This window comes from Podarcis liolepis, assembly GCF_965112155.1.
Source record: "Podarcis liolepis genome assembly, chromosome: 4".
NCBI classification, from domain to species: domain Eukaryota; kingdom Metazoa; phylum Chordata; class Lepidosauria; order Squamata; family Lacertidae; genus Podarcis; species Podarcis liolepis.
In genome coordinates this window covers 104,766,571-104,794,207 of record NC_139558.1, presented here as the reverse complement: position 1 = coordinate 104,794,207, position 27,637 = coordinate 104,766,571, and the positions used below count along the sequence as shown (strand labels likewise).

The window sequence follows — 27,637 nt, the reverse complement described above, 5'->3', positions numbered from 1 at the left end:
AACTCAGTAGCACAGCTTTTTGGCTAAACTATTTATTTACATATAAAACACTCGGAGCTTTCTGACTCAGCGCCTTCCTCTTTCTCACCAGACAGCAAAGAGAGAAAGAACAAAGGACAATAGTCCCACATCATGGAACATTGTAATACCAACATCCTGTCTCCGTCACTTCCCACTATGTGGAATGAAAACATACACCGTCATGTGACATAAAACAATCCCGTGACTGCAAGCACGGAGCAAGAATCCTAACATTCTCCCCTGATTCGTGTACCGTGTTGTAATCATCAGTGTAACTGCAACAACCATACAGATGTCATACACACAGTATACCCCTGTATCACCCGTTCCACCCTTGGAACTACCTGCAACTGGCCTGGCCTTGGGCCTTACCATCTTGCACTTCTGACTAGTCTTGGCATCATAGCTCTCCTGACTATCAAGAAGTTTCACACCTTGCTTCGTCCGGACTCAAACCCTAGCCTCGTTCCTCTCTGAGGAAACTGTGTCCACCCTTACAGCCTTTCGGCGTGGTTTTCTATCCTTTGAGGACAAACCCTGTGCCCTTTCAAGACTTTGGGTTCCAAGTCCTGTGTCGAGCTAGTAGCCACAGCTAAATCTGCAACAGCTGTGTTAGCAAACTCGCGAGCATACCTGGTGGTAGCTGTCTCAGATCTGCGCATCAGGCGCACATCCTTCACTGTATCAGTGGAACTCACCTCACTTTGAGCAACAGCAGTAGACTCAGTATCTGAGTCTGAAGCAATGGGGTAGCTTTGGAAAATACACACATTTCCTTCCCACTTTGCACTGCACTCAACATCCCTAGTGAATAAGTTGAGCTTGGCATGACCCTGGTGGTTTCTCTTTGGCTTTCTATGAATGTTGTTGATGTTGTTTAGTCATTTAGTCGTGTCCGACTCTTCATGACCCCATGGACCAGAGCACGCCAGGCACTTCTTTCTTCCACTGCCTCCCGCAGTGGTAGCTTCAAGAACGCTGTCCCACCACCTCATCCTCTGTCGTCCCCTTCTCCTTGTGCCCTCCATCTTTCCCAACATCAGGAGCTTTTCCAGGGAGTCTTCTCTTCTCATGAGGTGACCAAAGTCTTGGAGCCTCAGCTTCACGATCTGTCCTTCCAGTGAGCACTCAGGGCTGATTTCCTTAAGAATGGAGAGGTTTGATCTTCTTGCAGTCCATTATACTCTCAAGAGTCTCCTCCAGCACCAGAATTCAAAAGCATCAATTCTTTGGCAGTCAGCGTTCTTTATGGTCCAGCTCTCACTTCCATACATCACTACTGGGAAAACCATAGCTTGAACTATACAGACCTTTGTTGGCAAGGTGATGTCTCTGCTTTTTAATATGCTTTCTAGGTTTATCATTGCTTTTCTCCCAAGGAGCAGGCGTCTTTTAATTTCGTGGCTGCTGTCACCATCTGCAGTGATCATGGAGCCCAAGAAGGTAAAATCTCTCACTGCCTCCATTCCTTCCCCTTCTATTTACCAGGAGGTGATGGGCCCAGTGGCCATGATCTTCGTTTTTTTGATGTTGAGCTTCAGACCATATTTTGCACTCTCCTCTTTCACCCTCATTAAAAGGTTCTTTAATTCCTCCTCACTTTCTGCCATCAAGGTTGTGTCATCTGCATATCTGAGGTTGTTGATATTTCTTCCGGCAATCTTAATTCCGGCTTAGGATTCATCCAGCCCAGCCTTTCGCATGATGAATTCTGCATATAAGTTAAATAAGCAGGGAGACAATATACAGCCTTGTCGTACTCCTTTCCCAATTTTGAACCAATCAGTTTTTCCATATCCAGTTCTAACTGTAGCTTCTTGTCCCACATAGAGATTTCTCAGGAGACAGATGAGGTGATCAGGCACTCCCATTTCTTTAAGAACTTGCCATAATTTGCTGTGATCAACACAGTCAAAGGCTTTTGCGTGTCAATGAAGCAGAAGTAGATGTCTTTCTGGAACTCTCTAGCTTTCTCCATAATCCAGCGCATATTTGCAATTTGGTCTCTGGTTCCTCTGCCCCTTCTAAATCCAGCTTGCACTTCTGGGAGTTCTCGTTCCACATACTGCTTGAGCCTGCCTTGTAGAATTTTAAGCACAACCTTGCTAGCGTGTGAAATGAGTGCAATTGTGTGGTAGTTGGAGCATTCTATGAATACCCCCACCTCATTTTGCATACTTTTGCCGGGCTTATTCAGATGGTGTGGCCTCGGCCAGTGATAGGTTTCCCACCCCTTTTGCCAGAGATACTTGTAAGAGGAGATGTTAGGGAACAAAGCTTTTCGTCTTTCAGAGTGCAGAGCGTGAGCTCCCCTGCGATGCTACAATCCCATACGCTGAGGCACAGCGGCCACTTCTTTAGCCACAGCTTCTTCTTTGGCCTCAGCTTCCTTGCGATTTGACACAGGCAAACCTTGCACAGCCTGGCCTGGCTCGTTTCTAAAGCCACACCTGCAGTCCTTGCAAGATGGAGAGTGCAATCCCCTGCACATTTACAAAGGAGCATGTTGCATTGAAATCCCTGGGACGATTCGGAGTACTAGTTTGCAATAAATGCATAGATGTTGTTGCTAAGCTCCTCTGTCATAAAAAAAACATAGGAAGCATCTCAGTACTTTTGTTCTCAATATACTTGTTAAAACCGGGGGGGGGGGGGGCAGTTGCAACACCTTGAAAATCTGAAGTCCCCATTGCAGCCTCCAACTAAGGCCAGGACCATAAACCTGACCATTCCCTTAGACTTCCTAAACCTTCAAAAACTCACAAGAAGTCAACTGTTTGTCTGATTCTTTCCATTCCAATGGCGTATTACTCCTAAAGAGAAGGAGGACCCAGGCTCCTTCCTTCCTCCACAATCCCCTGAGCATATGGTCACGTACTCCCCACTCCTCCACAAGGTGTGAAATCAAACCCCATAGTGGGAGGCAGAAGGTGTGTTCAAGAGCAACAGTGTCCCAGACAGAAATCCACTGGATTATGACCTCAAAACACAAAGAAGAAAGCCTGGAAGGTCACTCCAAGAGGAATAAAACATTATTGCAGAACAACATTATTAATCATTAATTATTAGAAGCAGAAGCAAAATATATAGAGTGGAGGGGAGGTTTTGTAGGACCAGATTGTGGTACCTGAGTAAAGTCTCTTAAGAATTAAACTCCTACAGCCACCCTTGGGAAGAGGGCTTAGTGGCGCAGAGAACAAATCAGCTGCGTCTCCCTTGTGTCTGTCCTCACCTCACATATTGCCTGAAGACCCCAAGATTACATCACGCCAGACATCACATATGTTCCCCACTAGAAGCACTCCCAGGGAACTGGAGCTGCTCTCTGGTGCTATGGAAGGTAGGTGTCCTACAGGGAACAGAAGGCTACAGCTTAGGCAACCCTTAAGACAGCTCTCTCTCTCCTCAATTGACTGGAACCAAGGAGGAATATGAATGGGGGATGGACCTTCTGCCTTTGATGGGCAGAATCACCACACTGTTACACAAAATCCCCCAAAAAGAGATTAAGAGAGAACAGCCCACAGATGAATGGCGCCTTCTGACAACCAGTCTTCTGGATCTGAACCGTGGTCACCATTGACCTGATATTTCTGATGCAAGGGCACATGTAAGATAAAATCCCAGAGAGTTCTGCATAGATACTTCCTGGTGTCCGCGTCCCGTCACCTGATGCATTTTCATGGACCATGTAGATTCTCTATGATTCGATGCATGTCAATGCATGTTTGATGCACCATATCTTTTGAAGAACGTCAATGCATGTTTGCATTGTCATAGCACAGGTAGCAAATCAGCTGCTGCTCCGTCCCTTGAGGGATTCCCCGCCTCACTTAATTGGCCAAATATTCCAAAAGGGCATCACCCGCCACTATATAAACCCTCTCACCCCTGGCAGCAGCAATGAGGTGGTACAGCTTTCGGGTGCTAAGAGTGTGTTCCTGCTTTGGGAGGGGGAACACAGCCCCCCAGCAAAGTTTGGAGGATGAGCCAAGAGGTATAGCCGGACACTGGAAGGCAAAATGTTGCAGGGATTTATGTATAGGTTGGGGGGGGGGGTTGCCCCTGCAGCAGATATCATGCACATGCAGCCCACTACCAAAATCAGCACCATCACTTTTGTGACTTTTGAGACTTGTCCCCACAAAATACTTCATCACAGTTTCTTTCTATCTATTCAAAGGGCCTCTGCTGCACGATCCCAAATGTAAGAATTCACTGATGAATGTATCTATGTACTGGCTCATTCGAAAAACCTCAGAAATTCATCTAGACATGTGAGCTCAGCTATTCAGCAGCCCCTCTGCCTGAGGGATAATTTCTGGCATCCTGATACCTGAGTGCCAGACAGAAATAACAAACCCAGATGGAGACAAAAGGGTGTGATTGACTTGGCTGGGAAACAGGGAAATGTAAGTATCTATTTTGTTACATTTGATGGGTGTTTGGAGGAGGGCAAGGGGAACCATGGGGCAGCGTCCAGGATGCTCAGATTACTGCCCCCAGACCTCCCCTTTCATGATGTATGAGTGATCTATGAGTGATGTAGCTGGGGGCGAATAACATGGGGATGAGCAGCTAATAAAAGTTTGGATTCTCTTTTGATCGGGGATTCCATCTTGCTTCGTCTTGTGGCAGGTGGCTGACCCATGGAAGAGGGAGCCAGCTTGTTTTCTCCTGCCCTAGAGGGGAGGGAGCACCCAGAAGAAGGGACCCAGAGGACCAGAAAGCAGTTTCTGCTGCCTAAAGAGCAGGAAGAACCTTCTGACGGGAAGAGCAGCAGAATCCCTTGGGAGATGGCGGACTCTCCTTCCTTGGAGGTTTTTAAGCAGAGGTTGGATGCTTTGGCTGAGATTCCTGCCTTGCAGGGGGGCTGGAATAGATGACCCTTAGGGCTCCCTCCCAGTCTAGGATGAGGTTCCTTGCTTCCTGCAACCCCCTTTTCCCTGCAACCTCTTCCTCCAGTTTCTGGCCAAGGGAGGGAGCGGATCAGAGACCAGCCAAGAGCGTCCCCTCAAAATGAGCATCTCTGGGATTGTGCAAGGCAGGAGAGAAAAGGCAGAGAGGACTGAGCAGGGTGGACTCGGCTTTGCAAGGGTTAAAGGGAACCGAGCTGCATTCCTAGAGAGGACAGGAAGTAAAGGGGGGCCAGGTCCTCCAGGGGAAAAGCCCCTCCCACCCCTTCCTGCAAGGGGGGGGAGGGGTTGCTTTCTGCTATTGCAAATGCTGCATTGCTCTCTTCCAAGGGGATCTGGTGAGTCTCCTCTCCTCTCCCCCCCCCCCAGGGTGCAGTGGGGAGAAGGGGGGGCCCCAGGGATGCAGGGGAGGGTGGCTCATGTGGGGGGGGGGAAGCCCCAGGGAGCAGGGGGTCCTGCCAAGGAGGGACGGGGTTCCGCGAGGTTTGCAACTACAGTAGTCTATATTCTGCAATTCTATACAGACGCTGCTTAGTCCTTTGGGAAGGGCAGTCCTCTCCTGGGATCTGGTGAGTCTCCTCTCTCCCCCCCCCCGAGGGTGCAGTGGGGAGAAGGGGGGGCAGGGATGCAGCAAGGGAGGGTGGCTCATGTGGGGGGGGGGGGGGAGCCCCAGGGAGCAGGGGGTCCTGCCAGGGAGGGACGGGGTTCCGCGAGGTTTGCAACTACAGTAGTCTATATTCTGCAATTCTATACAGACGCTGCTTAGTCCTTTGGGAAGGGCAGTCCTCTCCTGGGATCTGGTGAGTCTCCTCTCTCCCCCCCCCCGAGGGTGCAGTGGGGAGAAGGGGGGGCAGGGATGCAGCAAGGGAGGGTGGCTCATGTGGGGGGGGGAGCCCCAGGGAGCAGGGGGTCCTGCCAGGGAGGGGCGAGGTCGCAGGAACTGTCTCCTTCCTTTAGATCTTTTGTGGGAGGGGAGGGGAGGGGAGGAGGTTCCCGCCCCCCCTTCCAGAAAAAAACTTAGTAAGAGCCCCCTGGGAAATCTAGCAGATAGAAATCTAGCTTCTTTAAATAAGGCTATCCGTAGGACTTCTGCTGTGTGTGACACGGGTCAGCGTCATTGCACAACAGAGGAAACACGTATGAATGGTTGCTCCCAAACCTCTTCCTTTGTTTCCCTTCTTTCTTTCTCCTTATTGGCAGAGGAGGCCAGCCAAGCAGATCAAGCCAAGCTTTATGAGGAGCTGGGTATGTTGAGTTGGAGAAGAGGAGACAGAGAGGAGATGGGAGAGCCATGTCACCTGGGCGCAGGATTCCAACCAATGGCTTCAAGCTACAAGAAAGGAGATTCGGACTCAACACACCTAGTCATTTTTCACGAGGCACCAATGAGGCCCTTGTCAATCAGTTCTGACTTCATGCATTGACTGGAAGGAAGGAGCAACCAGGCTGAGTCCCCTTGCATTAATCTCTTCGCTTGCCTCCATATTTCCACAATCTCTCTTCTAGAGGCCTACATCTCCTCCTCCTCCTCCTTTTTGAAAGATAGCTCAGAGTCTGGGCTGTGGTGCTGTCCTACCCTGGTTCCCAGCAAGACTCATCCATGCTTGCTCAGGGAACCTTTTTCTTCTCCTGATGCTGTACAACTTTTGTAACAGAACAATGTATTTGCTTTGTAGGATTTGCTAGAGCTTCTCATTCAGACAGACAGAACTTGGCAGAAGACCAAAAGGTTCCTTCCCATCTCTCAGAGGCTTCCTGAGAGCAGAGATGGATGAGTGAGACTCAGCTGGCCCTGGAGCAGGAAGAGGCCATGCCATCCAAACTGGGAGCAGTGGGGGATTCTGGGAAAACTCTGTGCAGAAGATCCTGGGTGAGGAGGACACCCTCCGCTCAGAGGTGCAGAGCCAGCAGTTGAGGCAGTTCTGCTTCCAGGAGGCCAAAGGACCCCGAGAGGTTTGCAGCCGACTCTACCACCTTTGCCACCAGTGGCTGAAGCCAGAAAGGAACACGAAAGCTGAGATGCTGGACCTGGTAATCTTGGAGCAGTTCCTGGCTGTCCTTCCTCCGGAGATGGAGAGCTGGGTGAGGGACTGTGGAGCGGAGACCAGTTCCCAGGCGGTGGCCCTGGCCGAAGGTTTCCTCCTGAGTCAGGCAGAGGAGAGGAAGCAGGAACAGAGAAAGCAGGTGAGTGAGACTTTCCTCTGGATACTTCAAAGAGGCTCCAAACAGGATGGAGAACATCCAAAAATGGTATGCTGATGTCCCATCCTTTTTCTGGGAATGAGATCTAACATCCTTAAAGTTTCTGTCTTTGTCGTTCTCTTTTTAATATTTCTCAACATTCATTTACTGTTTTGAATTTTTGTTGTTGTTTCAGAAAAGAGATCCTTTTGCAGAAATGGATCTGGATTCCTGTGAGGCAGATGAAAGAATGAAGCCAACAAGACCTCCATATTTATCTTTTCATGGGGGCAGAAGTGAAACAGCAGCTGTGGCACCAGATCAGGTCAGGGGAAGCTGTCTTGTGGGCAGAGGCCAAGGGATGGAGCCATGTCATGGACTGGTTGGGCACAGAGGAATGGGGGGAGGAAGCAGCCGGGGAACCCGGAAGGGAAGATTGCTCAGAGCCCAAGGAGTGGAGGTGGAGGAAAGAGCGGCGGTCAGAGGGAGAAGAGGAGAAGTCTGGGAAGAGGAGGTGTCAGAAGCTGATGGGGTAACATGGCTTAGTGAGCTGGGAGACTCTGGCAGAATGCAGTGCAGAATCAGAGGCAGAAGAGGAAGAAGGCGAGTGGGAGGAAGGAGGTCGAGAGGCAGAGGTGAGTCAGGATAAGGAGGAGCCACCGGGGGCTCCCTCTCCTTCTGCCAGAATCCACCCTCCCTGCTTGTCTCTCAGAGCCAGGAGTTGCCTGACAATGGAGGAGCAAAGGCAGGCTGCACACTGGCGCACTGTTTGATCGCTTGCCAGAAACCCCAGAGAGGAGAGGAGTTAGAAAGCTGTGGAGAGCCAGGGGCCTTCACTCTCAGGAGCTGATTTTATGAAGGAAGACCCTGACTCAATACTGATCTGGAGCAGAATTCCAATGTATAGTTAGCAGAGTAAAAACCTAAAAATATTCCAGGATTCCCAAAAAATAGACCGGAGGCAATTGTATTTCATCCAGCAGAGCTTTACTGCTATTGAAGGCAAATAATCATAATGGTCACAAATCCAAAACATTCAGGATTGGTCTTGTCCATAAGAAATCCAGTTGAAGCAGACTTAACCTAAACTTACCTAAACTTATTAAAAGTCTAAGCCGTAACACTTAACCTTAACACATACCATGTACAGAACACCATCAGGAAGAGAGATAGAAATATAGAAAGAGAAAGTGAAACCCTGGCTTCTTCTGGCCTCTTCTTATATTCAGCATGACCTTGACAGAAGACTTGACAGAACCACACTAAACTTCCACCGAGACAACTAGTCCATTAATTGATAGACAATGCAAATTGACAGACCCACACAGCCAAGTCTGTGAATATCGTGTTCTTGCTGATAAAGAGTAAACTCCAGCTGTGAACTGTGGGATTTCCTGCCCAGATAACTCTGTGACACCAGCCTTCTGAATGTCGCCTGTAGGATTCATCTGTAGTTGCAGTTTTCATGGAATCCTAGAGTTGAAAGGGACCCCAGGGGTCATCAGGTCCCACCCCCTGCATTGCAGGAGTCTCAGCTAGATCACCCAAGACAGATGGCCATCCAAACTTGGCTTCTTGTATTTCTATATTTATAACTGAATGCTAAAATAGGCTTATAAGCAGCGGACAGACGAGTACAAATAATTTCCAGGATTCACATAGCCAGCCCTATCTGCTGCAAAATGGGGCCTGCCCCCCACTCCTCCCCCTCTCCAAGCCCCCATGAACCCCTTGAATTTGGCTCTAGGGCATTGGGAGGGAACCTCCCCAGAACAACTCACGAGGAGAGGAGAAAGTGGATCCTTCCATCGGGGAAACTGGAATGCTTGCGCAGGCAGAATAACGTAAACATAAGCTGGAGTACCACCTATTTGCAAAAAGACGAATACCCACACTTAAAATGCAGAATAAAAGAATTCAATTAAAACGTTAAAATAGGTACCCATAATTAAAATGTGCAGCAAAGCAATCCTATTGAAATAACAGAGCAATTAACAGGAAGGAAAGAACAGAGCATTGTAGAGCAGATCATATTTCTGCTGTCTCAGAGGAGGACATTTCCCTTTTTCTTTTAGGGTCCAGTGTGCTTTGAAGATGTCGCTGTTCGTTTCACGGACGAGGAGTGGGAGTTGCTGGATCCTGACCAGAGAGCGATGCATAAGGACGCCATGGAGGGGAATCGGGGGATCGTGGCCTCTCTTGGTAAGCCTCCGTGTGGGATTGTCCTATCTGCCAGGAAATTCAAGAAATACCTCTATATGACAAACCTCATATATTTTCACAGAGCTCAACAGCGCCCCCTACAACACCTAGGAACCTAACACCCCCACAAGAAATAGTATATTACAGTTTTTTCTTTGAACAATCTTCCTCCAGTTCTGCCTCCTTCTACCACAGTTGGGCTGATCTGAACTGCCCAGGCATCTTAAATGTCAGCTTCAGAGTTGTTAGGAAAGATAAGTAGCTTCTGTCAGGTTTTCTGTTTTTGTTTTTGCTGCTGTCAGTCTTGGGTTGACCAAAGAGACGACTGACACTGGAGATGGAGGGGATGCCATGCCTGGGCCAAACAACATCTGCCCCAGAGAAGAGCCAGGCTGATTGAATCTCAGGTAGTACTAGCAGTGATAATAATAGTAATAATAATAATTTTTATTTATACGCTGACCATCTGGCTGGGTTGCTCCAGCCAATCTTGGAAGCTTCCAACACATATACAGTGGAACCTCTGGTTGCAAATAGGATCCGTTCCGGAGGTCCGGCCAGATCCCGAAGTTTTTGTAACCCGAGGATCACTGTTCTGCGCATGCGCATGGATTTGCCGCTTTCATAAGCTGAAGTTTACGTAACCAGAGCTTTACGTGACCTGAGGTGCTACGGTATAAACATGAAACAGTAATAACAACAACAATATAATCTAATGTAAAAAGTACAAAAAAATTTAAATGAGTAACTTACTTCAAACATAAAAAAATTCCTTCCAGTAGCACCTTAAAGACCAACTAAGTTAGTTCTTGGTATGAGTTCTCAGGACTATTCAATTGCTCATCGTCTAACATTGTGTATGCCATCAAATGCCAACAGTGTCCTTCAGCTCTCTATATTGGACAAAAAGGCCAAACCTTACGCCAAAGAATAAATGGACATAAATCTGACATCAAGAATCACAAAACAGAGAAACTAGAAGGAGAACACTTCAATTTCCCAGGACATTCTATACAAGATCTCAAAGTAGCTGTTTTACTACAAAGGAATTTCAGAAATAGACTCGAAAGAGAAGCTGCTGAATTGCAACTCATTACCAAACTTAAAACCATAGAGAGACCTGGTTTGAACAAAGACATTGGATTCTTATCCCATTATACATGACTAAGCCATTTCTCACCTTTTCACCCCTTGCCTTTTCCTGTAAGACCTATTACAGTCGTTAAGAGACGTCAACAGGCTCATCTCAGCTATCTGCCAATCTCCCATTCCCACCACCCTTCTGAGTAATACCCCTCCCCACCTTCTCACTATATAGAAGGATCTGGCAACTTCTGTTTCAGTGTATCTGAAGAAGTGTGCATGCACACGAAAGCTCATACCAAGAACTAACTTAGTTGGTCTTTAAGGTGCTACTGGAAGGAATTTTTTTTATTTTGACTATGGCAGACCAACACGGCTACCTATCTGTTACTTCAAACAAAGCAACATTCAACAATTGATTAGAATCCAATAATAAATACACTGGTTTATTACAAATAACAAATGTAATAAACACACAGCCAACTGCCTTCTCTACAACAAATTTAGTGAGCATTATTTCCTAACTGGGGGCTCCATTTGTTCCTGAGGCTCTAATCCCTTTTTCTCTCCATTGCAGATTGTGATGAATTGGAAAGCAAGAACAAAGAAGAACACAACACAATCTGCAGAGTAGAGAAGGCACGTAAAAAATTGGAATGTGGAAAGAGCTGCAGTCAGAGCTCCCATTCCACTTCCCATAAACGAAATCTCATTGGAAAGAAAACCTATCGGTGCATTGAATGTGGAAAGAGAGTCAGTAGCAGCTCCGATCTCACTAAACATAAAAGAATTCATACAGGGCAGAAACCCTATCAGTGTGTGGAATGTGGAAAGAGCTTCAGTCAGAGCCACAGTCTCACTTCCCATCAAAGAATTCATACAGGGGAGAAAACCTATAAGTGCATGGAATGTGGAAAGAGCTTCAGGAAGAACTCCGATCTCACTAGGCATCAAAGAATTCATACAGGGGAGAAACCCTATCAGTGCATGGAATGTGGGAAGAGCTTCAGTAGCAGCTCCGATCTTACTAAGCATCAAAGAATTCATACGGGGGAGAAACCATATCAGTGTGTGGAATGTGGAAAGAGCTTCAGTAGCAGCTCATATCTCACTAAGCATCAAAGAATTCATACGGGGGAGAAACCCTATCAGTGTGTGGAATGTGGAAAGAGCTTCAGTAGCAGCTCATATCTCACTAAACATCAAAGAATTCATACAGGGGGAGAAACCCTATCAGTGTGTGGAATGTGGAAAGAGCTTCAGGAAGAGCTCCGATCGCACTAGGCATCAGAGAATTCATACAGGGGAGAAACCCTATCAGTGCATGGAATGTGGAAAGAGCCTCAGTACGAGCTCCAGTCTCGCTATCCATCAAAAAATTCATACAGGGGAGAAACCATATAATTGCTTTGAATGTGGGAAGAGCTTCAGGAAGAGCTGTAATCTCACTTCCCATCAAACAATTCATACAGGGGAAAAACCATATCAGTGTGTGGAATGTGGGAAGAGCTTCAGTAGCAGCTCCGATCTTACTAAGCATCAAAGAATTCATACGGGGGAGAAACCATATCAGTGTGTGGAATGTGGAAAGAGCTTCAGTAGCAGCTCATATCTCACTAAGCATCAAAGAATTCATACGGGGGAGAAACCCTATCAGTGTGTGGAATGTGGAAAGAGCTTCAGTAGCAGCTCATATCTCACTAAACATCAAAGAATTCATACGGGGGAGAAACCCTATCAGTGTGTGGAATGTGGAAAGAGCTTCAGGAAGAGCTCCGATCGCACTAGGCATCAGAGAATTCATACAGGGGAGAAACCCTATCAGTGTATGAAATGTGGAAAGAGCTTCGTTCAAAGACGCAGTCTCACTTCCCATCAAAGAATTCATACAGGGGAGAAACTCTATCAGTGCGTGGAATGTGGAAAGAGCCTCAGTACGAGCTCCAGTCTCGCTATCCATCAAAAAATTCATACAGGGGAGAAACCATATAATTGCTTTGAATGTGGGAAGAGCTTCAGGAAGAGCTGTAATCTCACTTCCCATCAAACAATTCATACAGGGGAAAAACCATATCAGTGTGTGGAATGTGGAAAGAGCTTCGCTCATATCTACAAACTCACTTCCCATCAAAGAATTCATAGAGGGGAGAATCCATATAAATGCTTTGAATGTGGGAAGAGCTTCACTCATGACTCCTCTCTCACTTCCCATCAAAGAATTCATACAGGGGAGAATCAGGGAATTGTAGAATTGTGGAGCTGGAAGTGAACCCTGGTGCAATCTACTCAACCCCATGTGATGCAGGAATAGCAAGTAAAGCATCCATGACAGATGACCATCCAACTTCACTTGAAAACCTCAAAGGATGGAAATTCCAGCACTCCCAAGGGAGTCCAATCCACTAACAGCTTTTGCTGTCAAAAAGTTCTTCCGCATGTTTAGTCAGTCTTGTTTTTTAAAAATAAAAAACTTGATGCCATTGATTTGTGTCCTACCCTGTGTAGTAGGAAAAAACGAGCTAAAAATGATACAACAAAGAAAAATCTTTCCTTCCCCGGAATTAAAATAATTAACAAAAAAATCAGAAAGCATTCCTTGACTTCCTATCCTCTCTTTCCATGGTTCCTTTTAACCCCAATTTGTTTATTCCGATGCTCTGGAATGCCTCTCAAACGTAGTGTTGTGTCATTTTGTTTTAATTCCAGAAGTGCAATATTATTGATTATATCCTCCTGAGTTTCTCTTACTGTGGCGAGCTCTGTTTTCATTCTATCTTGATCCCTTTTCATTTCTCAATTCTCTTCTTTCTTTCTCTTAACTGTCTCCTCTAAAGCTTGGACTGGTTTTTCCATACCATTATTTTTCCTGGATAGTGTTTTGATTTCTGTTGTCGATTTGCCCATCTTTTTGGTGTTATTTTGTAAATCTTTTCCTAATTCCACCAGGATCTCTGCTATATTGGCATCTCCTTAGGTGGTCTCCCTTTTAGTTTGGGTGGTTTCTTTTGTGCACCCATGTTTTTTTCTGTTAGACTATTTCCCCCCCTGATTAAATATATATATTTTTTGTTATTCCGAAGGTCTCCGCTCAGTGTCTCTCCCACTGTTGTCTTGGGGAATATTTTTTTATTTTGTTTCACCTGTAGTAACCTATGTTATCCATCATTTGAGAACCAAGATATTGTTCTCCCTTTGGTCTTCTTTCCTTTTCATCCCTTTCCCAAAATGGAAAACTTTTCTCCCAGCTGTCGCCCACAGGGCCAACATTTTCTGCCACCCACCCCCACCACCCTCCGACGACCACCGTCAGTCATGGGGTCACAGAAGTATGGTTTCTAAACTGGCTGGATCTAGAGTCTGGATACATCAAAGAAGCACTTCAATTAAAGGTGTTGTAAATTCAAACACTGAAAACAGGTAGAGAAAATCAGGACTCCACTGCACCATCCAGTGGCACAACGTTATATTGCACATACAATGCATATCAATCATTTTTTCTTTGCCAATCTAATGATGATGATAATAATTTATTATTTATATCTCACCCATCTGGCTGGGGTTCCCCAGCCACTCTGGGCGGCTCCCAATTGAACGTTAAAACAATATAGCATTAAATATTAAAACTGAAAACTATTATCAAACTATTAAAAATAAAATAAATAAATGTAGCTGAGTTTGCAGGGACGAATTTGGGAGGGGAGTCAGGCCCTTGGCCAAAAAGGTAGGGTTTCCCCTAACCTATCCCATCTCCTGGGGGGAGGGGAGCAGGGATTCCCCTAATGTCATCTCATTGGATCCTGCAGGGAATGACATGGGGGTGGAGCACAACCCCCCAGCTAAGTTTGGAGGATGGGCCAAGAAGTATAGCTGGTCATTGGAAGGCAAACGTACCCAAAGCCTTCAAAATGTGCACTTCCCTCCATTTTGCAACACAATTCCCCAGCTTAGCAATGTGTACTGGGGTCAAGCAGGCATCATCAACATTGTCTTTTACTTCAGTTCATAAAATTTATACACCGCTTGATTTTAAAAGCAGCAACCACCACAAAAAAAAAGATCAAAACCAGAACAGAGTCCTTAAGAATGGAACAGAGGTTGGCTGGCACATGGTGCATCAGAATGGAACAGAGGTTGGCTGGCACATGGTGCATCAGGAGGAAGGAGGGTGAGTGCCTTGCACGAGTGCTAATCTTTCCACTAGCGTAATTTAGTTGAATTACCACCCACTACTGTTTTATGGGGACATGGGTGGCGCTGTGGTCTAAACCACTGAGCCTAGAGGGCTTGCCAATCGGTAGGTTGGCGGTTCAAATCCCTGCGATGGATTGAGCTCCTGTTGCTCTGTCCCTGCTCCTGCCATCCTAGCAGTTCGAAAGCACGTCAAAGTGCAAGTAGATAAATAGGTACCGCTGCAGCAGGAAGGTAATCAGTGTTTCTGTGTGCTGCTCTGGTTTCACCAGAAGTGGCTTAGTCATGCTGGCCACATGACCCGGAAGCTGTACGCCGGCTCCCTTGGCCAATAAAGCGAGATGAGCGCCGCAACTCCAGAGTCATTCGCGACTGGACTTAACTGTCAGGGGTGTCAGGATCATCCTACGTGCAAGTAGGACTCCGATAGAGACACATGCCCAACTGACATGTTCTCTCCCTCCTGGTCAGTTGTTCGGGAGCTTCAAAAGCTTTCTCCAGCCGAACATCACAGCGACTGATACCAAAAGGTATTAGCACGCTTAGAAACAGCAGAGTGTTAGCAGTTTGCTGGTGCTGGTCCCGGGGGGTTACCGTGTGGCGAGGTCCGAGTCGAGTCCAAGGTCGAGGGTGCAGTATGGAGGCTGTCCATCAAAGCTGAAGCAGGGTCCAAGGCAGGGAGTCAGGTGAGGTCAGGAACTAAGGCTTGGGACTGGGGCTGGCTGGCTTTTATCTGCCCCAAGGCATAGGGCGGCCCCAGTCCACAGGTGACTCACCTCTCCTGGCCTGCACTCCTCCTGCGAGAACTTAGTTCCCTCTGCCTCTCTGCCCTGAGCCTCTGCAGCTCAGGAGAGGCTGGAGGGTTCCCCAGCTTCCTCTGACGGGGCTGAGAGTGGAGCACCTGCAGGCAATGGGTCCTCCATCACCTCCGGAGCCAGAGCAGACTCAGCTGGTGCCTGCTCCTGAGGATCCGGCATGGATAAGGACCCTTCAGGCTCATGCCCCAACCCCGGCTCAGCTGGTTCTGGAGGTGGGGACTCCTGTGCAGGCTGGGATTCCTGAGGTTCAGCCTCCGAGTCCGAATCCCAGGCCATCACACTGCTTAACAAACTCAGTAGCACAGCTTTTTGGCTAAACTATTTATTTACATATAAAACACTCGGAGCATTCTGACTCAGCGCCTTCCTCTTTCTCACCAGACAGCAAAGAGAGAAAGAACAAAGGACAATAGTCCCACATCATGGAACATTGTAATACCAACATCCTGTCTCCGTCACTTCCCACTATGTGGAATGAAAACATACACCGTCATGTGACATAAAACAATCCCGTGACTGCAAGCACGGAGCAAGAATCCTAACATTCTCCCCTGATTCGTGTACCGTGTTGTAATCATCAGTGTAACTGCAACAACCCTACAGATGTCATACACACAGTATACCCCTGTATCACCCGTTCCACCCTTGGAACTACCTGCAACTGGCCTGGCCTTGGGCCTTACCATCTTGCACTTCTGACTAGTCTTGGCATCATAGCTCTCCTGACTATCAAGAAGTTTCACACCTTGCTCCGTCAGGACTCAAACCCTAGCCTCGTTCCTCTCTGAGGAAACTGTGTCCACCCTTACAGCCTTTCGGCGTGGTTTTCTATCCTTTGAGGACAAAGGATGCCCTTTCAAGACTTTGGGTTCCATGACCTGTGTCGAGCTAGTAGTCACAGCTAAATCTGCAACAGCTGTGTTAGCAAACTCACGAGCATACCTGATGGTAGCTGTCTCAGATCTGTGCATCAGGCGCACATCCTTCACTGTATCAGTGGAACTCACCTCACTTTGAGCAACAGCAGTAGACTCAGTATCTGAGTCTGAAGCAATGGGGTAGCTTTCGAAAATACACACATTTCCTTCCCACTTTGCACTGCACTCAACATCCCTAGTGAATAAGATGAGCTTGGTATGACCCTGATGGTTTCTCTTTGGCTTTCTATGAATGTTGTTGTTGTTGTTTAGTCGTGTCCGACTCTTCATGACCCCATGGACCAGAGCACGCCAGGCACTTCTTTCTTCCACTGCCTCCCGCAGTGGTAGCTTCAAGAACGCTGTCCCACCACCTCGTCCTCTGTCGTCCCCTTCTCCTTGTGCCCTCCATCTTTCCCAACATCAGGGTCTTTTCCAGGGAGTCTTCTCTTCTCATGAGGTGACCAAAGTCTTGGAGCCTCAGCTTCATGATCTGTCCTTCCAGTGATCACTCAGGGCTGATTTCCTTAAGAATGGAGAGGTTTGATCTTCTTGCAGTCCATGGGACTCTCAAGTCTCCTCCAACACCATAATTCAAAAGCATCAATGCTTCAGCGATCAGCCTTCTTTATACTCCAGCTCTTACTTCCATACAACACTACTGGGAAAGACATAGCTTTAACTATACGGACCTTTGTTGGCAAGGTGATGTCTCTGCTTTTTAAGATGCTGTCTAGGTTTGTCATTGCTTTTCTCCCAAGGAGCAGGCGTCTTTTAATTTCGTGGCTGCTGTCACCATCTGCAGTGATCATGGAGCCCAAGAAGGTAAAATCTCTCACTGCCTCCATTTCTTCCCCCTCTATTTGCCAGGATGTGATGGGACCAGTGGCCATGATCTTCGTTTTTTTGATGTTGAGCTTCAGACCATATTTTGTGCTCTCCTCCTTCACCCTCATTAAAAGGTTCTTTAATTCCTCCTCACTTTCTGCCATCAAGGTTGTGTCATCTGCATATCTGAGGTTGTTGATATTTCTTCCGGCAATCTTAATTCCGGCTTGGGATTCATCCAGCCCAGCCTTTCGCATGATGAATTCTGCATATAAGTTAAATAAGCAGGGAGACAATATACAGCCTTGCCGTACTCCTTTCCCAATTTTGAACCAGTCAGTTTTTCCATATCCAGTTCTAACTGTAGCTTCTTGTCCCACATAGAGATTTCTCAGGAGACAGATGAGGTGATCAGGCACTCCCATTTCTTTAAGAACTTGCCATAATTTGCTGTGGTCGACACGGTCAAAGGCTTTTCTGTGTCAATGAAGCAGAAGTAGGTGTCTTTCTGGAACTCTCTAGCTTTCTCCATAATCCAGCGCATGTTTGCAATTTGGTCTCTGGTTCCTCTGCCCCTTCTAAATCCAGCTTGCACTTCTGGTAGTTCTCGTTCCACATACTGCTTGAGCCTGCCTTGTAGAATTTTAAGCACAACCTTGCTAGCCTGTGAAATGAGTGCAATTGTGCGGTAGTTGGAGCATTCTATGAATACCCCCACCTCATTTTGCATACTTTTGCCAGGCTTATTCAGATGGTGTGGCCTCGGCCAGTGATAGGTTTCCCACCCCTTTTGCCAGAGATACTTGTAAGAGGAGATGTTAGGGAACAAAGCTTTTCGTCTTTCAGTGTGCAGAGCGTGAGCTCCCCTGCGATGCTACAATCCCATACGCTGAGGCACAGCGGCCCCTTCTTTGGCCACAGCTTCTTCTTTGGCCTCAGCTTCCTTGCGATTTGACACAGGCAAACCTTGCACAGCCTGGCCTGGCTCGTTTCTAAAGCCACACCTGCAGTCCTTGCAAGATGGAGAGTGCAATCCCCTGCACATTTACAAAGGAGCATGTTGCATTGAAATCCCTGGGACGATTTGGAGTAATAGTTTGCAATAAATGCATAGATGTTGTTGCTAAGCTCCTCTGTCATAAAAAACATAGGAAGCATCTCAGTACTTTTGTTGTCAATATACTTGTTAAAACCGGGGGGGGGGGGGGGCAGTTGCAACACCTTGAAAATCTGAAGTTCCCATTGCAGCCTCCAACTAAGGCCAGGACAATAAACCTGACCATTCCCTTAGACTTCCTAAACCTTCAAAAACTCACAAGAAGTCAACTGTTTGTCTGATTCTTTCCATTCCAATGGCGTATTACTCCTAAAGAGAAGGAGGACCCAGGCTCCTTCCTTCCTCCACGATCCCCTGAGCATATGGTCACGTACTCCCCACTCCTCCACAAGGTGTGAAATCAAACCCCATAGTGGGAGGCAGAAGGTGTGTTCAATAGCAACAGTGTCCCAGACAGAAATCCATTGGATTATGACCCGATCTTTTCAAAACACAAAGAAGAAAGCCTGGAAGGTCACTCCAAGAGGAATAAAACATTATTGCAGAACAACATTATTAATCATTAATTATTAGAAGCAGAAGCAAAATATATACAGTGGTGGGGAAGTTTTGTAGGACCAGATTGTGGTACCTGAGTAAAGTCTCTGGAGCTGCTCTCTGGTGCTATGGAAGGTAGGTGTCCTACAGGGAACAGAAGGCTACAGCTTAGGCAACCCTTAAGACAGCTCTCTCTCTCCTCAATTGACTGGAACCAAGGAGGAAAAGGAATGGGGAACGGACCTTCTGCTTTTGATGGGCAGAATCACCACACTGTTACACAAAACCCCCCAAAAAGAGAGTAAGAGAGAACAGCCCACAGATGAATGGCGCCTTCTGACAACCAGTCTTCTGGATCTGAACCGTGGTCACCATTGACCTGATGTTTCTGATGCTAGGGCACATGTGAGATAAAATCCCAGAGAGTTCTGCATAGATACTTCCTGGTGTCCGCGCCCCGTCACCTGATGCATTTTCATGGACCATGTAGATTCTCTATGATTCGATGCATGTCAATGCATGTTTGATGCACCATATCTTTTGAAGAACGTCAATGCATGTTTGCATTGTCATAGCACAGGTAGCAAATCAGCTGCTGCTCCGTCCCTTGAGGGATTCCCCGCCTCATTTAATTGGCCTAATATTCCAAAAGGGCATCACCCGCCACTATATAAACCCTCTCACCCCTGGCAGCAGCAATGAGGTGGTACAGCTTTCGGGTGCTAAGAGTGTGTCCCTGCTTTGGGAGGGGGAACACAGCCCCCCAGCAAAGTTTGGAGGACGAGCCAAGAGGTATAGCCGGACATTGGAAGGCAAAATGTTGCAGGGATTTATGTATAATTGGGGGGGGGGGTTGCCCCTGCAGCAGATATCATGCACATGCAGCCCACTACCAAAATCAGCACCATCACTTTTGTGACTTTTGTGACTTGTCCCCACAAAACACTTCATCACAGTTTCTTTCTATCTATTCAAAGGGCCTCTGCTGCACAATACCAAATGTAAAATTCACTGATAAATGTATCTGTGTACTGGCTCACTTGAAAAACTTCAGAAATTCATATAGACATGTGAGCTCAGCTATTCAGCAGCCCCTCTGCCTGAGGGATAATTTCTGGCATCCTGATATTGAGTGCCAGACAGAAATAACAAACCCAGATGGAGACAAAAGGGTGTGATTGACTTGGCTGGGAAACAGGGAAATGTAAGTATCTATTTTGTTACACTTGATGGGTGTTTGGTGGAGGGCAAGGGGAACCATGGGGCAGCGTCCAGGATGCTCAGATTACTGCCACCAGACCTCCCCTTTCATGATGTAACCATGATGTATGAGTGATGTAGCTGGGGGTGAATAACATGGGGATGAGCAGCTAATAAAAGTTTGGATTCTCTTTTGATCGGGTCTTCCATCTTGCTTCGTCTTGTGGCAGGTGGCTGACCCATGGAAGAGGGAGCCAGCTTGTTTTCTCCTGCCCTAGAGGGGAGCACCCAGAAGAAGGGACCCAGAGGACCAGAAAGCAGTTTCTGCTGCCTAAAGAGCAGGAAGAACCTTCTGACGGGAAGAGCAGCAGAATCCCTTGGGAGATGGCGGACTCTCCTTCCTTGGAGGTTTTTAAGCAGAGGTTGGATGCTTTGGCTGAGATTCCTGCCTTGCAGGGGGGCTGGAATAGATGACCCTTAGGGCTCCCTCCCATTCTAGGATGAGGTTCCTTGCTTCCTGCAAACCCCTTTTCCCTGCAACCTCTTCCTCCAGTTTCTGGCCAAGGGAGGGAGCGGATCACAGACCAACCAAGAGCGTCCCCTCAAAAGGAGCATCTCTGGGATTGTGCAAGGCAGGAGAGAAAAGGCAGAGAGGACTGAGCAGGGTGGACTCGGCTTTGCAAGGGTTAAAGGGAACTGAGCTGCATTCCTAGAGAGGACAGGAAGTAAGGGGGGGCCAGGTCCTCCAGGGGAAAAGCCCCTCCCTCCCCTTCCTGCAAGTGGGGGGGGGGTTGCTTTCCTCTGCTGCAAAGGCTGCATTGCTCTCTTCCAAGGGGATCTGGTGAGTCTCTTCCTCCTCCCCCCCCCCCAGGGTGCAGTGGGGAGAAGGGCTGCAGCAAGGTGGCTCATGGGGGGGGGAGCCCCAGGGAGCAGGGGGTCCTGCCAGGGAGGGGCGAGGTCGCAGGAACTGTCTCCTTCCTTTAGATCTTTTGTGGGGGGGGGAGGGGAGGAGGTTACCGCCCCCCCTTCCAGAAAATAAATTACTCAGAGCCCCCTGGGAAATCTAGCAGATAGAAATCTCGCTTCTTTAAATAAGGCTATCAGTAGGACTTCTGCTGTGTGTGACACGGGTCAGCGTCATTGCACAACAGAGGAAACACGCATGAATGGTTGCTCCAAAACCTCTTCCTTTGTTTCCCTTCTTTCTTTCTCCTTATTGGCAGAGGAGGCCAGCCAAGCAGATCAAGCCAAGCTTTATGAGGAGCTGGGTATGTTGAGTTGGAGAAGAGGAGACAGACAGGAGATAGGGGAACCGTCTCACCTGGGGGTAGTATTCCAACCAATGGCTTCAAGCTACAAGAAAGGAGATTCGGACTCAACACACCTAATCATTTTTCACGAGGCACCAATGACTCCCTTGTCAATCAGTTCTGACTTCATGCATTGACTGGAAGGAAGGAGCAACCAGGCTGAGTCTCTTCGCTTGCCTCCACATTTCCACAATCTCCCTTCTAGAGGCCTACATCTCCTCCTTTTTAGAAAGATAGCTCAGAGTCTGGGCTGTGGTGCAGTCCTACCCTGGTTCCCAGCAAGACTCATCCATGCTTGCTCAGGGAAACTTTTCTTCTCCTGATATTGTACAGCTTTTGTAACAGAACTATGTAATTGCTTTGTAGGATTTGCTAGAGCTTCTCATTCAGACAGACAGAACTTGGAAGAAGGCTTCCTGAGAGCACAGATGGATGAGCGAGACTCAGCTGGCCCTGAAGTAGGAAGAGGCCATGCAATCCAAACTGGGAGCAGTGGGGGATTCTGGGAAAACTCTGTGCAGAAGATCCTGGGTGAGGAGGACGCCCTCCGCTCAGAGGTTCGGAGCCAGCAGTTGAGGCAGTTCTGCTGCCAGGAGGCCAAAGGACCCCGAGAGGTTTGCAGCCGACTCTACCACCTTTGCCATCAGTGGCTGAAGCCAGCAAGGCACACGAAAGCTGAGATGCTGGACCTGGTGATCTTGGAGCAGTTCCTGGCTGTCCTTCCACCGGAGATGGAGAGCTGGGTGAGGGACTGTGGAGCGGAGACCAGTTCCCAGGCGGTGGCCCTGGCCGAAGGTTTCCTCCTGAGTCAGGCAGAGGAGAGAAAGCAGGCAGAGAGAAAGCAGGTGAGTGAGACTTTCCTCTGGATACTTCAAAGAGGCTCCAAACAGGATGGAGAACATCCAAAAATGGTATGCTGATGTCCCATCCTTTTCCTGGGAATGAGATCTAACATCCTTAAAGTTTCTGTCTTTGTCGTTCTCTTCTTAATATTTCTCATCATTCATTTACTGTTTTGAATTTTTGTTGTTCTTTCAGAAAAGAGATCATTTTGCAGAAGTGGATCTGGATTCCTGTGAGGCAGATGAAAGAATGAAGCCAACAAGACCTCCATATTTATCTTTTCATGGGGGCAGAAGTGAAACAGCGGCTGTGGCACCAGATCAGGTCAGGGGAAGCTGCCTTGTGGGGACAGAGGCCGAGGGATGGAGCAATGTCATGGACTGGTTGGGCACAGAGGAATGGGGGGAGGAAGCAGCCGGGGAACCAGGAAAGGAAGATGGCTGAGAGCCGAAGGAGTTAAGGTGGAGGAAAGAGGGGCGGTCAGAGGGAGAAGACTGGCAAGAGGAGGTGTCAGAAGCTGAAGGGGTAACAGGGCTTAGTGAGCTGGAAGACTCTGTGGCAGAATGCTATCCAGAATCAGAGGCAGAAGAGGAAGGAGGCGAGTGGGAGGAGGGAGGTCTAGAGTCAGAGGTGAGTCATGATAAGGAGGAGCCACTGGGGGCTCCCTCTCCTTCTGCCAGAAGCAAAACTCCCTGCTTGTCTCTCAGAGCCAGGAAACGTCTGACAACGGAGGAGCAAAGGCAGGCTGCACTCTTGCGCACTGTTCAGTCGCTTGCCAGAAACCCCAGAGAGGAGGGGACCTGGAAAGCTGTGGGCAGCCAGGGGCCTTCACTCTCGGCAACTGATTTAGTTAAGGTAGACGCTCAGGGAATGAGTTGTTGTTCTCATAAGGCCTGAAACTCAGCCAAGTCTGTGAATATTGTGTTCTTGCTGATAAAGAGTAAACTCCAGCTGTGAAGTGTGGGATTTCCTGCCCGTATAGCTCTGTCATACCAGCCTTCTGAATGTTGCCAGTGTTGGCAAACTAGCCCCCTCGGGAGAAGCTGGCCTCTCTCCCAGCTCCCGGAGCTTCTTACCGGTGATCTCCTCCGGCTGGTATCCCCACAGTCCAGGGAAATCTTGATAGGCGACATTTCCCAGCGTGGAAAATGCACACCCCCTCCATCCTTGCATACCAGCAAGAGAAAGGAGATAGTCAGAAAGCTATTTACATCCTTTTATTTCTGACTGTTCAGTTGTACAGAAAACATGTCCGATCAGTTCAATCTCCTCCTAGCAAGTGACTCAAACTTCCTTTACAAACGCAACAGGAAGGTCTCATATTACACTGAGAACAAAGCTTTGAAAAATCCCTGGAACATTCTTTCCCATAGCTAGCCACATCAAGTGATGTAAACACCGAGCTGCCAGTTTGCAGCTGCGTTGTATCCATATCGTAACAGCCAGTAGGATTCATCTCCCCCTCTCCATGCCCCCATGAACCCCTTGAATTTGGCTCTAGGGCATTGGAAGGGAACCTCTACAGAACAACTCACGAGGAGAGGAGAAAGTGAACCCTTCCATCTGGCAAACTGGAATGCTTGCGTAGGCAGAATGATTTGAAAACCACAAGGTGGAGTACCACCTATTTGCACAAAGACGAATTCCCATAGTTAAAATGCAGAATAAAAGAATTCAATTAAAGCATTAAAATAGGTGCCCATAATTAAAATGTGCAGCAAAGCAATCTTATTGAAATAACACAGCAATTAACAGGAAGAAAACCACAGAGCATTGTGTAGCAGATCATATTTCTGCTGACTCAGAGGAGGACATTTCCCTTTTTCTTTTAGGGTCCAGTGTGCTTTGAAGATGTCGCTGTTCGTTTGACGGACGAGGAGTGGGCGTTGCTGGATCCTGACCAGAGAGCTCTGCATAAGGACGTCATGGAGGAGAATTGGGGGATCGTAGCCTCTCTTGGTAAGCCTCTGTGTGGGATCGTCCTATCTGCCAGGAAATTCAAGAAATACCTCTATGTGATAAACCTCATATAGTTTCACAGTGCCCATTACAACACCAGGGAACCTAACACCCCCAGAAGAAATAGTAAATTACAGTTTTTTCCGTGAACAATCTTCCTCCAGTTCTGCCTCCTTCTACCACAGTTGGGCTGATCTGAACTGCCCAGGCATCTTAAATGTCAGCTTCAGAGTTGTTAGAAAAGATAAGTAGCTTCTGTAAGGTTTTCTGTTATTGTTTTTGCTGCTGTCAGTCTTGGGTTGACCAAAGAGACGACTGACATTGGCGATGGAGGGGATGCCATGACTGGGCCAAACAACATCTGCCCCAGAGAAGAGCCAGGCTGATTGAATCTCAGGTAGTACTAGCAGTGATAATAATAGCAATAATAATAATTTTTATGTATACGCTGACCATCTGGCTGGGTTTCTCCAGTCAATCTGGGAAGCTTCCAACACATATACAGTCGCATTTCTGGTTGTGAATGGGATCCGTTCCGGAGGTCCGGCCAGATCCCGAGGTTTTTGCAACCCGAGGATCACTGTTCTGCGCATGCACATGGATTTGCCGCTTTAATAAGCTGATGTTTATGTAACCAGAGGGTTACGTAACCTGAGGTGCTACGGTATAAACATGAAACAGTAATAATAACAACAATCTAATCTAATGAAAAAAGTACAAAAAAATTAAAATGAGTAACTTACTTCAAACAAAGCAAAATTCAACCATCGATTAGAATCCAATAATAAATACATTGGTTTATTACAAATAACAAAGGTAATAAACACACAGCCAACTGCCTTCTCTACAACAAATTTAATGAGCATTATTTCCTAACTGGGGGCTCCATTTGTTCCTGAGGCTCTAATCCCTTTTTCTCTCCATTGCAGATTGTGATGAATTGGAAAGCAAGAATAAAGGAGACCACAACATAATCTGCAGAGTGGAGAAGGCGCGTAAAAATTTGCAGTGTGGAAAGAGCTGCAGTCAGAGCTCCCATTCCACTTCCCATAAACGAAATCTCATTGGAAAGAAACCCTATCAGCACATTGCATGTGGAAAGATGTTCAGTACAAGGTCCTCTCTCACTTCCCATCAAAGAATTCATACAGGGGAGAAACCCTATCAGTGTGTGGAATGTGGAAAGAGCTTCAGTAGGAGCGACCATCTCAATACCCATCAAAGAATTCATACAGGGGAGAAACCCTATCAGTGCATGGAATGTGGAAAGAGCTTCAGTAGGAGCGACCATCTCAATACCCATCAAAGAATTCATACAGGGGAGAAACCCTATCAGTGCATGGAATGTGGAAAGAACTTCACTAATAGCTCCCATCTCACTTCCCATCAAAGAATTCATACAGGGGAGAAACCCTATCAGTGCATGGAATGTGGAAAGAACTTCACTAATAGCTCCCATCTCACTTCCCATCAAAGAATTCATACAGGGGAGAAACCCTATCAGTGCATGGAATGTGGAAAGAGCTTCACTGATAGCTCCTCTCTCACTTCCCATCACAGAATTCATACAGCGGAGAAACCCTATCAGTGCATGGAATGTGGAAAGAGCTTCAATTACAGCTCCCATCTCACTTCCCATCAGAGAATTCATACAGGGGAGAAACCGTATCAGTGCGTGGAATGTGGAAAGAGCTTCAGTCAGAGCTCCTCTCTCACTTCCCATCAAAGAATTCATAAAGGGGAGAAACCCTATCAGTGCGTGGAATGTGGAAAGAGCTTCAGGAAGAGCTCCGATCTCACTAGGCATCAGAGAATTCATACAGAGGAGAAACCCTATCAGTGCATGGAATGTGGAAAGAGCTTCACTGATAGCTCCCATCTCACTTCCCATCAAAGAATTCATGCAGGGGAGAAACCCTTTCAGTGCATGGAATGTGGAAAGAGCTTCAGGAGGAGCTCCAATCTCACTAGGCATCAGAGAATTCATACAGGGGAGAAACCCTATCAGTGCATGGAATGTGGAAAGAGCTTCAGCCAGAGCTCCAATCTCACTTCCCATCAAAGAATTCATACAGGGTAGAAGCCTTATCAGTGTGTGGAATGTGGAAAGAGCTTCAGGAAGAGCTCCAATCTCACTAGGCATCAGAGAATTCATACAGGGGAGAAACCCTATCAGTGCATGGAATGTGGAAAGAGCTTCAGCCAGAGCTCCAATCTCACTTCCCATCAAAGAATTCATACAGAGGAGAAACCCTATCAGTGCATGGAATGTGGAAAGAGCTTCACTGATAGCTCCTACCTCACTTCCCATCAAAGAATTCATACAGGGAAGAAACTACAGTGGTACCCCGCAAGACGAACGCCTCGCGAGACGAAAAACTCGCAAAACGAAAGGTTTTTTCATTTTCGAGTTGCCTCGCAAGACGAATTTCCCTATGGGCTTGCTTCGCAAAACGAAGCTTGCCCCGGGGACAGCGGGTCTTCTCTTTTGAAGCAAGGGGCGGCGGGGAGATCGCTTCTCCCCACTGCCCCTTGCTTCAAAAGAGGTCCGGGGGCAGCGGGAAGCGCCCCCGGACCTCTTTTGAAGCAAGGGGCTGCGGGGAGATCGCTTCTCCTGGTGCTCCGAAGCGGGGCGGGGGGGCGGGAACACCTGCCCCAGCCGCCGGGCTTCGTAGCGCTGCTGCGAAGCCGGGCGGGGGGGAACACCTGCTCCAGCCGCCGGGCTTCGTAGCGCTGCTGCGAAGCCCGGCGGGGGGGGAACACCTGCTCCAGCCGCCGGGCTTCGTAGCGCTGCTGCGAAGCCGGGCGGGGGGAACACCTGCTCCAGCCGCCGGGCTTCGTAGCGCTGCTGCGAAGCCGGGCGGGGGGAACACCTGCCCCAGCCGCCTGGCTTCGTAGCGCTGCTGCGAAGCCGGGCGGGGGGGGACACCTGCCCCAGCCGCCGGGCTTCGTAGCGCTGCTGCGAAGCCGGGCGGGGGGGAAACACCTGCCCCAGCCGCCAGGCTTCGTAGCGCTGCTGCGAAGCCGGGCGGGGGGGGAACACCTGCCCCAGCCGCCTGGCTTCGTAGCGCTGCTGCGAAGCCGGGCGGGGGGGAACACCTGCCCCAGCCGCCGGGCTTCGTAGCACTGCTGCGAAGCCGGGTGGGGGGGCGGGAACACCTTCTGAAGGCGGGCGGGGGGCGAAAGTCTTTGTCCCCCCTGCCTGCCTTCCCAGGGGCTTTTAAATCACCCCGGACAGCGGAGAAGTCCTCCGCTGTCCCGGGGCGATTTTAAAATGCCGCCCGCCAGCATTTTAAGATCGCCCGGACCTGTCCCCGGACCTGGTCTGAAGGCGGTTTCCCTAGGAACGCATTAATTGATTTTCAATGCATTCCTATGGGAAACCGTGCATCGCAAGACGAAAAAACCGCAAGACAAAGAGACTTGCGGAACGAATTAATTTCGTCTTGCGAGGCACCACTGTATATAAGTGCATAGAATATGGTAATAGCTTCACTCATAACTCCCCTCTCATTTCCCATTAAAGAATTCATAAATTGGAGAAACCCTATCAGTGTGTGGAATGTGGAAAGAGTTT

At 48.0% G+C, this 27,637-nt stretch overlaps 1 protein-coding gene across 2 annotated transcripts in view; it reads left to right on the top strand.

Annotated features, from left to right (window-relative positions):
* The window catches only part of LOC310705156 (uncharacterized protein), a 37,573-nt gene extending 10,817 nt beyond the window's left edge, over positions 1 to 26,756 (top strand). The window contains exons 4-5 of one of the 2 annotated variants that reach the window (XM_083499657.1): positions 23,934 to 24,060; positions 24,990 to 26,756. In XM_083499657.1, coding sequence (XP_083355783.1) covers positions 23,934 to 24,060; positions 24,990 to 26,140 — 1,278 coding nt within the window. In that variant the 3' untranslated portion in view covers positions 26,141 to 26,756. Of the gene's footprint in view, positions 1 to 9,193; positions 9,321 to 23,933; positions 24,061 to 24,989 lie in introns of both variants that reach the window. The other variant, XM_083499658.1, reaches the window with a different exon arrangement.
* Positions 26,757 to 27,637: the final 881 nt, after the last annotated feature.